Source organism: Sus scrofa, chromosome 7 (assembly GCF_054392235.1).
Source record: "Sus scrofa isolate SSC_HxYL_T2T_F1_AM1 chromosome 7, Sscrofa_HxYL_maternal_Yorkshire_Landrace_v2.0, whole genome shotgun sequence".
NCBI lineage: Eukaryota > Metazoa > Chordata > Mammalia > Artiodactyla > Suidae > Sus > Sus scrofa.
In genome coordinates this window covers 52,207,061-52,224,225 of record NC_139389.1, presented here as the reverse complement: position 1 = coordinate 52,224,225, position 17,165 = coordinate 52,207,061, and the positions used below count along the sequence as shown (strand labels likewise).

Here is a 17,165-nt window from a genome sequence, read left to right as displayed (position 1 = left end):
CTGGCAAATGGGATACAAGAAGACAAGGCAGAGGTACTGACCCCATATAGATTTTTTTTTTGTCTTTTTTTGCTATTTCTTGGGCCGCTCCTGCGGCATATGGAGATTCCCAGGCTAGGGGTCCAGTCAGAGCTGTAGCCACTGGCCTACACCAGAGCCACAGCAACGCAGGATCCAAGGATCCAAGCCGCGTCTGCGACCTACACCACAGCTCACGGCAACGCCGGATCGTTAACCCACTGAGCAAGGGCAGGGACCGAACCCGCAACCTCATGGTTCCTAGTCGGATTCGTTAACCACTGCGCCACGACGGGAACTCCCCATATAGATTTTTATCTGTTCTGAGTAAAACGATATTGCTGCCCTAAACTTCCAAGGTTAGAAGTCATTAACCTCTAAAGAGCGAACTTGTGGAACTGAGTCATTTTTGAGAATTTTTGTCTTTTCAGAGTTCTTTGCTCTCTATTAAAAACCATCTGAACTAATTAGAATTGTTAATAAGGAAAAAATAACCGAAAGGTTATTTCCATAAGGAAAAAATAACAAAAAAAGTCAAGACATATTACTTTTCTAGGAAAACTGCATTGGATGAAGGTGATTAAATTTGAAATATGTTCATCAAGCTAAGCTAAACTTTTGACTCTGAGATTAAAAAGACAAAGGCAAACAAGGGGGAGAAAAGGAGGTTACTAATGTAAGATAAATTTAAGATTTTCTTCTAGCATCCCAAGTGAGCAAATTCATGATACATATTATCATCATACCAAAAACGGATTGATTTGTATGTGTTGTAATAGGATGTACTCATTAGCTTCAGTACCCCCTTCTGCTTGTAGCTTTTCAGCAAATTCCTAAGTCAAAATTAAAATTTTTTCACTTTATAGTTCTATCACCCACTTCTTGTTTGTTTAGGTCTACATCCTCGGCATACGGAAATTCCAGGCTAGCGGTCGAATTGGAGCTGTGGCCACTGGCCTAAGCCATCGCCAGAGCAACGCCAGATCTGAGCTGTGTCTTCGACCTAACATCACAGCTCACAGCAACGCTGGATCCTTAACCCACTGAGTGAGGCCAGGGATGAACCCATGTCCTCGTGGATGCTAGCTGGGTTTGTTACTGCTAAGCCACATTGGGAACTCTATATCACTTACTATTTGAGTGATCTTAAAACCAAAGTACTTAGCTTCCTCTGCCTCAGACTATGTAGGATGAGGGTAATAGTGATTGCTATGGGGTTTAATCCTCATAGGATTGTTATCAGGATTAAACATTGGTATAAATGCATGTATACATAAGGCTTAGAATAGTAGCTGGCATCTAGCACATATCAATAAATATCAGCCATTGTCACCATTGTTGTTTCTGTTATATAGCCCTGTTGTTCCATTTGAAAAATCTACCTTAATTTTAAGTACTCCTTGGGGGTGGAAGTAGGTAAAATAGGTGGAAATAGGAAAAACAGGTAAAACTGTTTCTGTTAAAAAAGGGGGAAAAAACCCATTTTAAAAAAGTTCTCTATAGTCGTCTTATTGTATCTGCAAACTGTTCCTCCCTCATCCTCCTCTTGGTCCAAGTTTAACAAGTATTAACCAGTCTCAGCAGGGTTGCTGCAGCAGAGGCCACTTTAATGACAGCAAACACGGAAGGTAAGAGAAAGGGGTTGTGTGGTGGTGAAGAGGCATAGAAACGTGTTCATGGAGTTTCTCTTAACAAGAAAACTAGTTAGAGCAGAAACATGGATCAGTCACTTTAGAGCAACTGAAGCGCAAATGGGAAATTTGAATTTCTCTTTGCTTTCGCTGTCCTTCTTTCTTCCTCAATGCCGAATATTTCTTAACAATGAATGAAACTAGAGAGGATTTAGGAGACTTATGTTTGGAAACTAAGCCAACCGAAATGATTCAAATTCTAATTTTGATAGGTGCACCTGTGCTCGTTAGAGACTACGAAGAAATTCTATCCAACCAAATAAAAGTAAATCCCTTAATTACAGGTTCTAGGGTGGGTGTCACGTATTTAAACAAAACCTGTTTGTTAAACATAGGCCCAGCTAAATGCTGGGAAAAATGTAAGGACCCATACAAAACAAGGATTTCAAATGATAGTACACTGTGTTTCTGTTATCTGTACACCTGCCTCCTCCCCCTCCCCAATTGTACCAGTTTGCCTTCCTTCCTTCAGCAGCATCATTGAGGACCCATTTTCCTGTGTGTTTCTCTTTTCAGCCTTTTCCCAGCTTTTCCAACCTGACAAGTTAAAACATTTCCTTATTTTAATTTGCATTTACATGATTAAGGTTAAAAATCTTTTAAGTACTTATTGACCGTGATTTGTCTTCCTCTGAGAATTGCCCATTTTCCTTTTGGTCTTTATTCTATTTGTTACTGGTATTTTAGAGCTCTTTATGAATATATTTGCTTTATATACACTGTAGTCTGTGCTGTGTCTTTGGCTTTTAACTTTAAAAAATTCAAATAAAGAAAAAAAAGAAACACACACACACACACACAAAAGGAAAAAAATTTCAAAGTTTTAAATAATGATCTATTGATATTTCCTTTATGGTTTTATCTTTGTTACATGCCTAATTCAGGCACATCTCAGAGATAATGCAATTCAGTTCCAAACCAGCATGATGCAGCAAATCTCACAACAAAGCAAGTCACATCAATTTTTTTGGCTTTGTAGTGCTTGTAACAAGTTATATTTACATTACACTGTAGTCTGTTAAGTGTGCAACAGTATTGTTTACAAAAATGTACATACCTTAATAAAAAAAAATCATGGTGTTAGAAAAATGGCACCAATAGCTCAATGCAGGGTTGCCACAAACTTTTAATTCGTAAAAAACACAGAATCCGTGAACTGCAATGAAGTACCGTAAAACAAGTATGTCTGTAAGGCTTTATCTACACTGACATATCCACTCATAAATTCTTTGTAGTTTCTATTTTTATATTTAGTTTTTTTTAATATTTATTTTTCTTATGGCTGCACCCAGGGCATATGGAAGTTTCCAGGCTAGGAGTTGAATTAAGAGTTGCAGCTGCCAGCCTATGCCACAGCAATACCAGATCCTTACCTCTCTGAGTGAGGCCAGGGATTGAACTCACACCCTCATGGATACTGATAGGATTCTTAACCAGATGAGCCAACTAGAACTCCTAGTTTTATTTAGAATCTATTCTGTCATAAAGTAAGAATACTTACTACCACCACCATGCCACCCAATCCCATGTGGTTAGCTAGTTTTCTCAAGACCATTTATTGAATAGTATATTTTCTTTGCATTTTGATAGGCTGTTTTCATGGTGGGTTACATATTTATGTATATCGTCTGTTCCAAAATATTTATTTTTTAGAATTTAAAGGTTTGGCATTGGCACTTATCAGTCACTGGGGAGGTGTATTTAGTTGGCACGACCTATTTCTGTGAAAATTCAGACAGATGAGAATATTACATAAGAGGGTGACCATCTGAATTACAGATCTAAACTAAAATTAGTTAAATTTTATTTGGGTCTGTAATTAACTCTAAAATTCTTCCTAAAGAGTACATCAAAATTCAGCTTTTGAAGAAAATATTGTATATGTTGCCTGCGGCCTGCTGGAAGATACTGCAGATCTCTCAAAATCAGATCACTTACTTTTCAAAGCTACAAGAGGGCAGGCTGACCAGTCTCCACATGGTACAAAAAAAAGTAGAAGTTCCTGTTGACTTTCAGTCTATTAAACAGATGTTCTGAGAGAAATGGCAGACTAGCAGACTTAATGTAACTCCTTTGCCACCACCAAAAGTATTATAAATGACATGATAAATGACAAAACTCAGTGAGCTGGGGTTCTATTAGTCACTCTAAAAACACAAGACAGTGAGTTTCCAAGTGAAGGGTTTTTAAGACATTTTGTAAAATCTTATTTCAGTTGCTTGGCTGGTGTGTAGCAGATAGTCCAGAGCAGATACATTTTCTTTAACTGCTGCGCTACCAAGAGCTGACTGGTGGCTCAGCAGGTTAAAGATCTGGCATTGTCTCTGCGGTGGCACGGGTTTGATTCCTGGCCCCTCCCCCAAGAGGCAGGTGTGGCCAAAACAAACAAATAAGTAAATGCTGTGCTACAGGTTTCCTTTCTTAAAGACTCTCCTTCCCGTAAAATCCACTAATGTCCTCCTTGACCATTATTTGCTGACAGGATATTGCTTTTGTCTCTTGCTGAGCTGCCTGGGGTTCTTCATGATATGTGGTCTCCCTCACTGCAATGAGCATTGAACCCAACTTGTTTCACTGAACATTAAATTAACATGAAACAACTAAAAAAAAAAAACTCTTTAAGAGGCATCCAGTCTTTTATGGACTTCTTTGATGAAAGTCAGCGTGTTCTTCATCTGGGATGAATTATGTAGAACTTCCAAGTCCTTCAGAAGAGTGTTGTGGTTTGGAATCGATGTCAAAATTTCTTTCTGTGGTCATGACAGAATAATTCAGTTTTTATATTTTATTTTTACTCTTTTGATTCACAATTGACACTGACATTATATGAGTTTGAGGCACTGCCGCAGTGATTCAGTACTGGTATATATTGCAAAATGATCACCACAGTATGTCTAGTTAACATCCATCACCAGACAGAAGTTACACATTTGTTTTTCCCTCATGATAAGAACTTTTTAAGATCTACTCTTTTAGCAACTTTCAAATACACACGACAGTACTGTTAACTTTAGTCACCAGCTATCTGCTACTTTCCCATGACGGAGAAAGAAGTAACTGGAAGTCTGTACGTTTTGACCATCTTTACCCACGAAATTAGTTTTTAACCCTTCACTATGAAAAATGTCATATGTTATGTATGCTATTTAAAGAGAATGATATAATAAACCTTGTATGTATGACTATCCCTCAACTTCGATAATCATCAACTCATTGCCATTCTTCTTTTAAATCTGTATTATTATGTTTTCCCCCACCTATTCCCATTCTTCTCACCCTAGGTAGATTCTAGACAGGAAAATTTGATTTCTTTTTGAGAAAACTTGAAGACCTTCTACCACTATAAACACTTACATGATAATATCTACTGGGGTCCTTTGAAAAAAGGTAAGTTACCAGTGTTCAGTCTACTACAAATAGGACATGGTACTATTGTATGAAAAGTTATAGGCCATTATTGGAAGCATAAACAAGAACTGTCAGAATTTACTTCCAGAAATCTATCCTATAGCCAGGACTATACAAATGTGTAATGGTACATGCACAAGGATGTACCCAGGATTACTTGTACTAGTAAAAATTATCTCCATCACAAAAAGAATTCACACATTATATTATGGCACATCCACATAATGAAATGTTATACAACTTATTGACAAGAATGAGATGTTCAAACTATACTGTCAATCGAGAAAAATAATTTTGCGTAACAGTTCACGTCATGGATTCTATTTGTTTCAAGACAAAAGATATACATAAAATGTTTTTATATATGTAATTCATAACTGGTGATGAAGTCAATACGGTAAAGTGGCACACACCTGAAGTACAGGTGCTTTGAGACTCTTCTGAGGAAGTTCTGGAAGAGAAAGTACTCCACCATCTATCTGAAGCATCTAAAATAGAAAAAAGAAAACTAGAGATTATTTCCCAAGGCTAGATTATTTCAAAAGGCTGATTTCTCTTATTACAATCAAAAGTTATCTGGGTAGAATCTAATCATTAAAAAATAGTTCCCAGATTCCAGCAGTACTTTTTTTTTTTTTTTTTTTTTAACAATTACCTGTTTTATTTTCTTTTCCTCTTCTTCCACCTCACTTGTCAGAACATGAACCTGGTTCTTTAGGCTGTGAATATTCCCAGTCATTGACTCTACAGTCTCTACTATTTTCTCTGTTTCTTCCTGCATCAGAAAGAGAAAGCTAATGTTGAAAATTTTGAGTATAATATTAATGAAACCCAAACAGATATTAATAGGCACATACATCTTTTAGAAACACCTTATATACCGAAACACTTCTGGAAGAAACTGGGAGTTTTCATTTTTCTTTCAAAAAACATATTCCCAATTTAAGAATGCATTATAAGGAAACTTAACTTCCTTGGAGCAAAGGGATATATCCCATGTACATGAATGTTTCCTCGATGACTGGCAAAGCTGCCTGCACCAGAGATCCCACAAAACCTGAATCGAGCAGAACCCCAGCACTGATGACAATAGGTGTAGGAGTCCCTTAAAGAGTATGGAATGAAAAAAAAAAAAAAAAAAAAAAAGAGTATGGAATGGTGGAGAAACTAACTTTAACTTAGATATTAAATGTGCTATTTTCATTTGCCAAAAGAAACTTGCACACTAGGACAGAGAGAGTAACAGAAAAGGAGTGGCAGTTTCCCATACAATATATACATATGTGTGTGTGTGTGTGTGCATAAAATTTATGGAGGAAGGCAGAGAAAATAAGAAAAGAAAAAAAGAGAGGGGTACCTGCCGAGGTCTGCGACTGCCCATGGGCTGTTTCTAATCAGTCCAAGAGCTAAGAATGATTTTTACATTTCTAAAGGATGTTTAAAAATAAAACAGGGGAGTTCCTCCTGTGGGGTAATGGCTTAGGAATCCTATAGGAATCCCAGTGCAGTGGCTTGGGTTGCTATGGAGGTGCGGGATTTGATCCCTGGCCCTGCACAGTGGGTTAAAGGATCTAGTGTTGCCTCTGCTGCAGCCTAAGTTACAGCTGTGGCTGAGATTCAGTCCCTAGCCTGGGAACCTCCATATGCTGTAGGTGTGCCCATGAGAAAACAAAACAAACAAAAAACAAAATAAAAACTATGTAACAGAGACCCAAAGATAAGACAGCTACTTAACCACAAATATATTGGAAACAATCTTAACTTTAAACAACCAAATCAGGTAAAGTTTTTGCTTTGATTAAAAAAAAAAGTTAATGAAAAATCTGGTCCAAAATCTCTTCTTTCTTTTTTTCTGTCTTTTTAGGGACATGCCCACAGCATATGGAAGTTCCCAGGCTAGGGGTTGAATCAGAGCTGGAGCTGCTGGCCTACACCACAGCCACAGCAATGCAGGATCTGAGTCACGTCTGTGACCTACACCACAGCTCACAGCAACACCGGATCCTTTAACCCACTGAGTGAGGCCAAGGATCCAACCCGCAAGGATACTAGTTGGGTTTGTTACTGCTGAGGCACAATGGGAACCCCCAAGATCTAGTATTTTTTACTAGAAGGATAAATATCACGATATCAAGAATATCATGATAGGGAGTTCCCGTCATGGCTCAGTGGTTAATGAATCTGACTAGGAACCATGAGGCTGCGGGTTCCATCTCTGGCCTTGCTCAGGATCCGGTGTTGCCGTGAGCTGTGGGGTAGGTTGCAGATACGGCTCAGATCCTGAGTTGCTGTGGCTCTGGTGTAGGCCCGTAGCTACAGCTCTGATTCAACCCCTAGCCTGGGAACCTCCATATGCTGGGGGTGCGGCCCAAATAACAGCAAAAAGACAAAAAAAAAAACTATCGTGATTATTAAAAAAATGTTTTATGCTCTTTCCCTTTGTGCTAACTCTCTAATAATAAACTCCCTATTCAACTTCCTACCTGCAATAATGCCAGACCCTCTTCATTAGCTCTGTGCTGTGCCCTTTCCATCTTCAGCAGAGCTGACACATTAGTTAAATCTTGTAGCTTTTTGGGAGGGACTTTCAGGGTTTCACACAGTTGCAGCAGTCTTAGGGACAGAATAAAAAAGCATAATTGTTTATTTCTGAGTACCATTAGTATTATGTTTGTCTTTTGTTTTGAAATTCTGTGGTCTTTTTTCTTCCCTCATATTCCCAAGGGCTTTCATTAAAAATGTCAAACCTTAGCAATAAGTCTCCCCCAAAAAGCCCTGACAAATCATTTAATTGCTGAGGTAAATCTTTCCATTTACAATGTACCTCAAAATGGGGCACATGGGCTGCTTTATAAAAAGAAAAGTTTCCATTTTACACACTGAACAATTATTCATACACATTTTAAAATAAACACTTCCTTGTATCTTTTAAATATGTTTCCTAGCCTACTGTAGTACATAAGTCTATCATTTAACAGAAATTTCTGCATAAGAGATGGAGCACTACTCTGGAAGTCTTAACTATGACCCTGGACTCTTAAAAATCAGTTATTTTAGAGAAGGTGACCAATAAAAGAGCTTCTCCATCAGTTGCTCTAAGTTAATGATTTTAAAGAAATCTGAGTCCCACTGAGTTTAATGAAAATAAAACACCAAGATTGAAGTGCTTTGTTCTAATGTACTATCAACATGCATAGTACTCGGTCTTAAATTATTTTAAAAAACCTCCTTCAAATCTGGTTGTTTAAATCACCGTTAGAAGTTGACCTATTCCTACCCTCTCTTCCAACGGAGAGCAACATACCTATCCTAGGTTTAATTCTTGAAATCGTGAGGAAGAAATCAAGAAGCAAAATCTAAATTTGGTTGCTTCTATCTAATAATAGCATTTGGGGGGGAAGTTCTAAAAAGTCCTTCTGCTTAAGATTTGCAGGCAATTTGAACAATGATGGAACCCAAGACTTACCTTCGTAGGAACTTATTCAAAATAGTAATTTTTATAAAGAAAAAATAGGCAGCATGAACCCTACAAATCACACTTTTCATTAAACTTAAGATAAACTTCAGTTATCCAGAAAAACAATCATTAGGTTATCATATTTAAACATAACACTGCCTGTATCTTTCCAAGAAGTTTTTGATTTCTTAACTAAAATAAAGATTCCATTTGTGAATAGCTTCTTCTAAAAATTTATGAAGTCAATTCTGCAGAAGGCTTATTCACTGTTCCAAATGTTCTAAATAATGGTTAGATTTCTAAGATTCTGCAAAATCTTATTAAACTAAAAGTGTAACACGAATACTTATCATGTTGCAATATATATTTATAATAATATTAGATCAACAACATCTAATCAGTTTATAACACTGCATCTATAGGACAGACTTTCCCAAAATATGCTCCTCTAGAAACTTGTAGTGGCTGTTTTGTTTGACTAGTAACCCTACTTGTCCAATTACAGGCAGGTGGGGAGGAAAGGGGGAGGCATATGATCCAGTCTATATCAATCATAGCAGCTCCTGCCCCCAAATCAGTTCAAAGACAAGTGTATCACCTAAGTCAACCGGAGCCCATCCCCCAAAATTTTCTAACTGGAGCTAAGAGGATAAGAGTTTTCTTTTTCCTCTTCACACAAGGCTGAAAAGATAAACAGCAGAATGTCTACATATATATATATATTTCTAAACCAGCGAGGACAGCTTGTCTCAAAGAATGAATCCAACATGCAGAGAGAAGCAGAGGTAAGCCTAATAAATAAAATAAAGAGTTCCTGTGGTACACGCCAATTTGGAAGATGCCAGGTTAAACAAAATGAAAGGACTTATTTACTGCAGGACTTTCATTTTTTTTTTTTTTATCTTTTGTCTACTGCAGGACTCTTAATATGCTAATATACTAAGAGACCTAACTCACTATATACCACTTTAATGCACAGAGTAGCTTTAAGGACACATGTTCCAAATATATTTTGAGAAATGCTGCTAAAGAAAAATTTATCCAGAGTCCTAATTAGAACCAAGTTGTTAAGAATGCACTCAGCCGTGTCTGAGAAGGGAAAGTATTTTGAGTAATATTACTTTAGGAACTAAAGAGAGTTGTGAAAGCAAAAGTGAAGAGACAATAGGCAGTCTTTGAAATATTTATCTCCACGGCTCCTTATGAAGAGGCAGGCTGTATGATGGACAAAACTTAATCTTTTCTGATGACCTAGTGTGATCTCTGTAAAAGGTAGCTATTCCATAATGTAATATTCTTGTTCCCACACCAAACATAACTAATTGTTCTATATTAAAAAGACCATAATAGCTACACTTTTATTGTGTGGAGGCTTATGTAGTAACTTTTCAGTACCCTCCTCTCTTTACTAAGAGGTTGTCATGCCTGTAAGCAGTTTACAAATCTGATTCTAGCGAGTTTCTTTAATCTCTTCAACCTCTCCGCAAACTCCACCCACCCCACACCTTGCCACAAATAAAAGGCAGTAATATCCTAGAAAATCATACTTGTTGCTTGTGCAAATGATGTTATACAATACAAAGAGAAGAAAAAGCACAATACTGGGATAAGTATCAGGTAAGAGTGGTAAACTGCATACTGTTCAAAAACGAAGTTGACGGAAGTTAAAGTTGATAATTTTGTTTGTTGGCTTGTATTTTGTCTTTTTAGGGCCACACTCATGGCATATGGAGGTTCTCAGGCTAGAGGTCAAATCAGAGCTGTAGCTGCTGGCCTACACCCCAGCCACAGCAACTCCAGATCCAAGCCACACCTGTGACCTACACCATAGCTCACGGCAACACTGGATCCTTAACCCACTGAGTAAGGCCAGAGATCAAACCTGTGTCCTCCTGGATGCTAGTCAGATTCGTCTCTGCTGAGCCACAAAGGGAACCCCAAAATTGATATATATATATATATATATATTTTTTTTTTTTTTTTTCAAATTTCTATGCAGAGAAGTGAACTGTGGAAGTAGATGTTTTTGATTTCCAGGTTCTTTATAAATTCTCTTAACTTACTTCAGAATTAATGCAGCAGCAGTTTAAGGGTAGAATACATATCCCCAAATTGTTCATCTTCTTAAATCAACAATAATAACAAGAATGAAAACCCAAAAGGAAAAACTTTTATAGTTCACAAATGTTTGGTCTGGCAACACAGAAACATACTGGACTTTCACTAATTACATTTCAACCAATTCTTTTTATTGCATAAATTATACTACCTTTTCTTGAGGAAGTTTAGATGATACTGAATTTGTTCACTTTCTCTAGTTTTGTTACTCAAAATTGCTCTAGAAAAGAAAAAATAGGGACTGAATAAATATTAGTTTAAAACACAACTAATATAATCTGTTTACGTTTTCTTTCTGATTTCAAGTGTCCCTTCTTACTAGCCAGGCAGAATCAATCACTTTTTCTTTTAAATACATTTTAAGCAGAGGAATAATCAGTTCTTTTTATCACATTACATTGTTATAATTAACTTATATGCCTGACTCTTTTGATGTCAGAACGCTGGCTCCTTCTATAATTAACTTATATGCCTGACTCTTCTGACGTCAGAACGCTGGCTCCTTCTTCCTTCTAGCATGGTAGCTTCCACAGAAAGCGTCAATTTGAACTAACTTCTTAAGACATCCTCTTTTCTTTTTCCCTTTTGTTTTTGGCAGTACCTGCAGCATGTGGAAGTTCCTAGGCCAGGCAACCTGAGTCACTGCAATGACAACACCAGGTCCTTAACCTGCTGCACCAGAAGGGAACTCCTAAAGTATCCCTCTTGATAGAAAAAACTATAAGTGTACAGATAGCAGATCAGGCCACATAGATTTCATTTTTGTTTTACTGATGAAATTCTATGTTTCTGAAATTAATACTTTTTTTGCTGAAGGCTGAGGCAAAAAAGACAAATATGCCTTCTTGTGAAAGAGAAAAATACCCTATCACCCTAAAATAGATAATAACATTTAAAAGGATACTGTCTCTAGGAAACATATAAACATAAATAAAAAGAATGAAATGGAAAAAAATTTCATACTCACATTATTACTGATTCCATCATAGTTTGCAAATGTTCTCTGCTATTTTTTGAAAGAGGTTGCCAGGTTTTTCTCTTGTGTGATGCAATCTTTACCTCTTTTAGACTAGTATGCTTTGTTTGTCCAGTTACTAGTGAAAGAAGAGACTCTGGTTAACCTAGAAGTTTTTATGTTTTTACTCTAAAAGTGATTCAAGTATAAATTTATCTAAAAGAGTTAAAGAAATTAGGAGAAACAAAATAGTATAAAGCTGCATAAGCTGTTTAATTTCCCTTTTATTACACGGCCATAATATGCCAGGTGTTGAATATGAATATGCTATTGTTATATTAACTGAAATACTATTAACTGATGTTGCAGATACAAACCCAAGTCAATTTTAAACAAAGAACCAAGCTATAATTATGAGGATTCAACATAAAAGTCTGGTTCTCAGAAAGGACCTGAATTACTATTCTGCCAAATGTTAGAAGGCAACCAGAAAAAAGGAGATTAACCAAACCACAAATAGATCATCAGTTTCCACTAGGTTGCTGATACTGCTCTACTTATAAGAAATAAATAAAGGAGATACACTATTGGCTCACGTGAAGATTAGTTCTGGAGAGAAGGGAGATTAAATAATTATAATTACAGGTATGCAAGGCATTACAAAAGAAAAAGTACTGCGCACCATGGAAGTATAAAATCAGAGGACCTAACTTGGTCTTGGATGAGGAGAGGTAAAAAAATTCTTCCATGAAGAAGTGATATTTAAGTAAAGATGACTATCCCAAACGAATTTACTCCAAACTTAGTGGCTCCAAACTAATCTAAACAGTGGAGGCAGAACAGAAGCATATCTGTCTCAAAGAGAAATCTGTAGGTGTGTCTGTATATCACAGATCAGTAATACTCAGACTGTAGTACACTCCTAATTTCTTTAGTTGCTTTCAACTTAGAACCCTGTACAGCATTTTGCTAGAGGTGGTAAGCAAAATTTTGGTAGACCAAAATAACTGACTGACCAGTACTAATTATTCTTGCAAAAATGAGAATGTAGCTGTTTATTACTATCTTTGGCTAATGCGGAACTCATAGACACGATGTTAAGGATTATTTCATAGATACAGGTAGCTTGAGAAAGATAGGTTAAGACAAGACATAGAAAAGAAATACCTTCAGAAGACAGATGCTTTGGATGACTTTTATTTTTTTTCACTGTGTTTCTAACCTAGAGGAAAAAAACAGACACACATGCACACAGAATTAAACATGAGGAAAACAGATACTGCTTTTGCAATAGATTTGTCATGTATACTGAAGAGAATTCATACACTTTCTGGCAAGACAGAAAAAAAATTATATTGCTACTGCTATAGAAAAAGGGTGTGGATTTATCACAAGCAGAGGATGTAGTAAAACAACTGCACAATGGTGAGTGTTTAAGAGAATTTCTTATGGTCCCATAGACTGTTTCAAAGAAATCAGTATTCATTGTGCCTGTGAAACAGTGTTACATACTTTCCCTGCAAAACAAACAGAGGCACTGCCTAACATAGAGTAAAACAGAAAAAAAATTTGATTATTTCTTTTATAAGAAAGGGATAAAATTATAGTAGGAAGAAGTGATTTCCTCCCAAATGAATTTTTCTCAATGTTAATAAAAATCTACATCAGCTGATAGATTCTCTTGTCTTTTAACATATGAATGCCAGAGTCTGCACTCTTCAGTCCTTGTCTCTTTAAATAGCAATGCCCATAGCGGCTTTTCCCCACAGGATTCCCGGATCAATATCTTTAGAAACTGAAGTAGACGATTTCTGAGAACTTTTACAAATCATGTTGCAGCAGCTCGCACAGAACAGTACATGTGGAATGTGGATTACTATCATTTGTGGTCAAGCTGACCTTTAACCTCACATACAGCTTTACATAGAATAGATGATATTTCTAATCAGAGTTCTGAATGATAAACTTGACATTTTCATTACCTCTTTCTCAGATAACTCTGCTTCTTTCTCATCAATTTTTCTTTTTGAATTTCTTTTTAATGGTTGAGACCTTCTCTTGGAGGCATTTGCTTTGCTAGACATCTTGACTTAAACAAAATAATTATAAAAGTCTTCAAAATATCTGTAAAGATGAAAAGGACACAGAAAAATGCTTAAGACTTGTTTTATTAAAAATATTTTGTTAGGAGTTCCCATCGTGGCATAGCAGAAATGAATCTGACTGGGAATCATGAAGTTGCAGGTTCGATCCCTGGCCTCGGTCAGTGGGTTAAGGATCCGGCATTGCCGTGAGCTGTGGTGTAGGTCACAGACTCAGCTCGGATCTGGCGTTGCTGTGGCTGTGACATAGGCCAGCAGCTGTAGCTCTGATTAGACCCCTAGCCTGGGAACCCCCATATGCCGGGGGTGCAGCCCTAAAAAGCAAAAAAAGAAAAACCTTCTTAAAAAGACTACCTAAAAATGGTCCTAATTTGCCTTTCAAAAAATTCACAATGAAAAGTTTTTGGATAATACTGCAAATTTTTAAAATATTTAAACATATTTTAAAACAAACAGGAGTTCTCGTTGTGGCTCAGTGGTTAACAAATTGGACTAGGAACCATTAGGTTGCTGGTTCAATCCCTGGCCTTGCTCAGTGGGTTAAAGGTCCGGCGTTGCCGTGAGCTGTGGGGTAGGTTGCAGACTTGGCTCGGATCCCATGTTGCTGTGGCTATGGTGTAGGCCGGCGGCTACAGCTCCGATTAGACCCCTAGCTGTGAACCTCCATATGCCACGGGGAGCAGCCCTAGAAAAGGCAAAAAAAAAAAAAAAAAAAAAAAAAAGCCTTTCATCATACCTACCTTATAACATCCAAACTCTTTACCTGGCATTTACAGTCCTTAACAGTCAGCCCTGCCAAGCTTTCTACACTTCTCTCTCACTGCTCTTCAACTGAATCTCCCTCTCCAGACAGACTTATTCGCTGAACACACGTGGAGCAATGCACATACTCTGCGTGAGTTGCCTTCTCCTGTCTGTGCCCAACTTCCTCTGAGATCATGAGCCACTTGCTTCATAAGCCTTCCTAATCACCCCACCTCACTGCTCTCTAAATCTCGTGGGCTCTCATGGTCTTTCTCATTTGGCATGTATTTGTAGTTTGGTTTTGCTAATCATTTTTCTGATATTCTTTATTTAATAACACATAATTCAGTGCTATTCCAAGTTTGATTCACAAACTGTTTGTTACAGTCCTTTTAAGTATAGGTATTGAGAGTATTCATTAAGAAATTTTTACAATTTTGACAATTTTATATATGTTAAATCTGATCAAAAATTGGCTTTGTTTTTTCACTTTGTCTAGTAACTCATTTAAAAAAAAAGCTTCCTTTATTAGAGAAGTTACAGGTTTATGGACAAATTAAGCAGAAAATACAAAATTCGTGTACACCCCCTGTAACCTCTCCCCTTCTACCACCATCCCAAGCCAGAATGGTATATTTGCTACAATCCATGAACCTACACTGACACATCATATCATTCAAAGACGGTAAATATCAACCTATGGTTTACATTAAGGCTCATTCTTTGTGTTGTATACTCCATGGGTTTGACTAGTAATTCAGTTCTTTAATTGTATTTTACAAAAGTATCAGTTGTGGCTGATTAAAAACAAAAAATAAAACATAAATTAATCCTTAACCACAGTCTGAAAAGCCCTGTTTTCCACTTGAGGCAATAAACCATAGCGCAAAAAAGTTTCTCAACCTCAGCACTATTGACACTTTTGATGGGGTAATGCTTAGTTGTGGGAGCTGTCCCAGGCACAGCAGGATATTTAGCAGCATTCCCTATCTTTATCCACTAGATGCCAGTAACATCTCTCATTTCCCTAAGTTGTAAAAACCAAAATTGTCTCCAGACATTATCAAATGTCCTCTGGTGCAAAACTGCCCCAGGCTGAGAACCACTTTCAAGAGCCAGCTAAGGACGAGGATAAATTGCCCAGGTTCCAAATCCTGGGTCTGCCATTTAACTAGCTGTATAGCCTTGGGCAAGTAAATTTGCTTACTTCCCCAGTGGAAAAAGGGATTAATAAAACTATCAACATCAAAGGCTTTTATAAAGCTAAAATTCTGTACATAATACATCAAGTGCCAAGAACTTGAGACATAGTAAGAACTCAAATAATTTCCTATTACTACTGGACCAGTTGTAGCATATGCATAAAGAAACACTAAATTTTATACTGTTTTAGATCCACAGGAAACCACGGATTAGTGGTAATAATGCAAATAATTCCCATGTGTATATATATATATATATATATATATATATATGTTATACATTATATAATATATTCCCTATATTGTAGGTCACTACAATGCCACAAACGAGTGAATATCTCCAGTTGGTGGGGTGGGGGAGTGCGTGAGGGGGGGATATACAGTATTCAGAGAAGAAAAGCAATATTTAATCATATTTCGAAATATGAGCCAGAAGGAGGGGGAGTGAAGTATTTGAGAGAAAACGGCAAAAACCAATCTATTCAGGGACAGGAAAAACTCAGAGACTTTTAAGTGTATGGGAGGAATGGATGGATCAAAGTAACGGTGGTTTGCAGCCAGACTACATAAGGCAGTAAAGAATATACTCTTGGAGTTCCTGTGGTGGCGCAGCACAAACCAATTTGACTAAGAACTATGAAGTAGAGGGTTCGATCCCTGGCCTCGCTCAGTGGGTTGAGGATCCGGCATTGCCGTGAACTGTGGTGTAGGTGGCATACGCGGTTCGGATCTGGCGTTGCTGTGGCTGTGACATAGGCCAGCAGCTGTAGCTCCGATTAGACCCCTAGCCTGGGAACCTCCGTATGTCGGCCCCAAAAAGACAAAAAAAGAATGTATTCCTTACCCTGTAGGAAACAGAGAAGCATTCTAGGTTCTCTTGTTTTCCTTACCAGCTTGCTGAAACTCGTGGAAACCACCACGTATCTCAATCTAGACCTCTATGCAGGCACTACAGGTGAGCACGACGTCTGGCAAATCTACAAATACACACTGTTTACCTCTTATCCTCAATGCCTCCGGGTAGCGACGCTGCCGACCAGTTTCCTTAAGGTTCAAAAACACTCATTGCTAAGGCTGCACCTCGCCCCACAACTGGCTGTAAAGAGAGATTAAGGATGGAGGACGAGGATGAGGATGATTCGGGGAAAGGGGGGAGGAATCATGCGTGGCTTCACTCCCACTTAGCGAATCAAATAGTACCTTGGCTCTAAAGGGCACAGCTGCTCAGCTCTCCCGCCCCTGTAAAACGACCTCAAGCTCCTCAAAAACAAGCCGCCGATTCGTGGGCTACAAAACTCATGCCCAAATTGAAGCCACCGGTGGAGCAAGTAAGCACTTTCACTACTCACCGAAGACGCCTCTCGAATCCTTTACCAAGCAAAGTTCAGAGCAGTTGGCGCCGAAACTACACAAAATCAAAGAGACGCGGAAGTGAACGCGGAGAAACCGGAAGTGCCTCTTGGGAGAGGC

At 37.8% G+C, this 17,165-nt stretch overlaps 1 protein-coding gene across 2 annotated transcripts; it reads right to left on the bottom strand.

Annotated features, from left to right (window-relative positions):
• Nucleotides 1-2,522: 2,522 nt before the first annotated feature.
• CENPQ (centromere protein Q) lies at nucleotides 2,523-17,144 on the bottom strand. 2 transcript variants are annotated; one of them, XM_084968316.1, is made up of 10 exons: nucleotides 17,045-17,144; nucleotides 16,694-16,791; nucleotides 13,630-13,771; nucleotides 12,815-12,869; nucleotides 11,660-11,786; nucleotides 10,844-10,912; nucleotides 7,601-7,730; nucleotides 5,773-5,892; nucleotides 5,531-5,605; nucleotides 2,523-4,459 (listed from the first exon to the last, which is right to left on the bottom strand). In XM_084968316.1, exons 3-10 carry the CDS (start codon nucleotides 13,729-13,731, stop codon nucleotides 4,328-4,330), a joined length of 810 nt encoding a protein of 269 aa, XP_084824442.1. In that variant the 5' UTR covers nucleotides 13,732-13,771; nucleotides 16,694-16,791; nucleotides 17,045-17,144; the 3' UTR covers nucleotides 2,523-4,327. The 2 variants fall into 2 exon arrangements, with proteins under 2 accessions (XP_084824442.1, XP_084824443.1); XM_084968317.1 differs by lacking the exon at nucleotides 16,694-16,791.
• Between the last annotated feature and the right edge of the window lie 21 nt (nucleotides 17,145-17,165).

What these genes read in the sequence shown, in the direction of transcription:
- CENPQ (XM_084968316.1), bottom strand. Translation starts at nt 13,731, where the DNA reads ATGTCTAGCAAAGCAAATGCCTCCAAGAGAAGGTCTCAACCATTAAAA. An exon ending in AGGGTCTGGCATTATTGCAG is followed by an intron (nt 5,893 to 7,600) that starts GTAGGAAGTTGA and finishes TTTCTGATGCAG; the next exon opens with GAAGAAACAGAGAAAATAGT. An exon ending in TCAAAGCACCTGTACTTCAG is followed by an intron (nt 4,460 to 5,530) that starts GTGTGTGCCACT and finishes TCATGACCACAG; the next exon opens with AAAGAAATTTTGACATCGAT.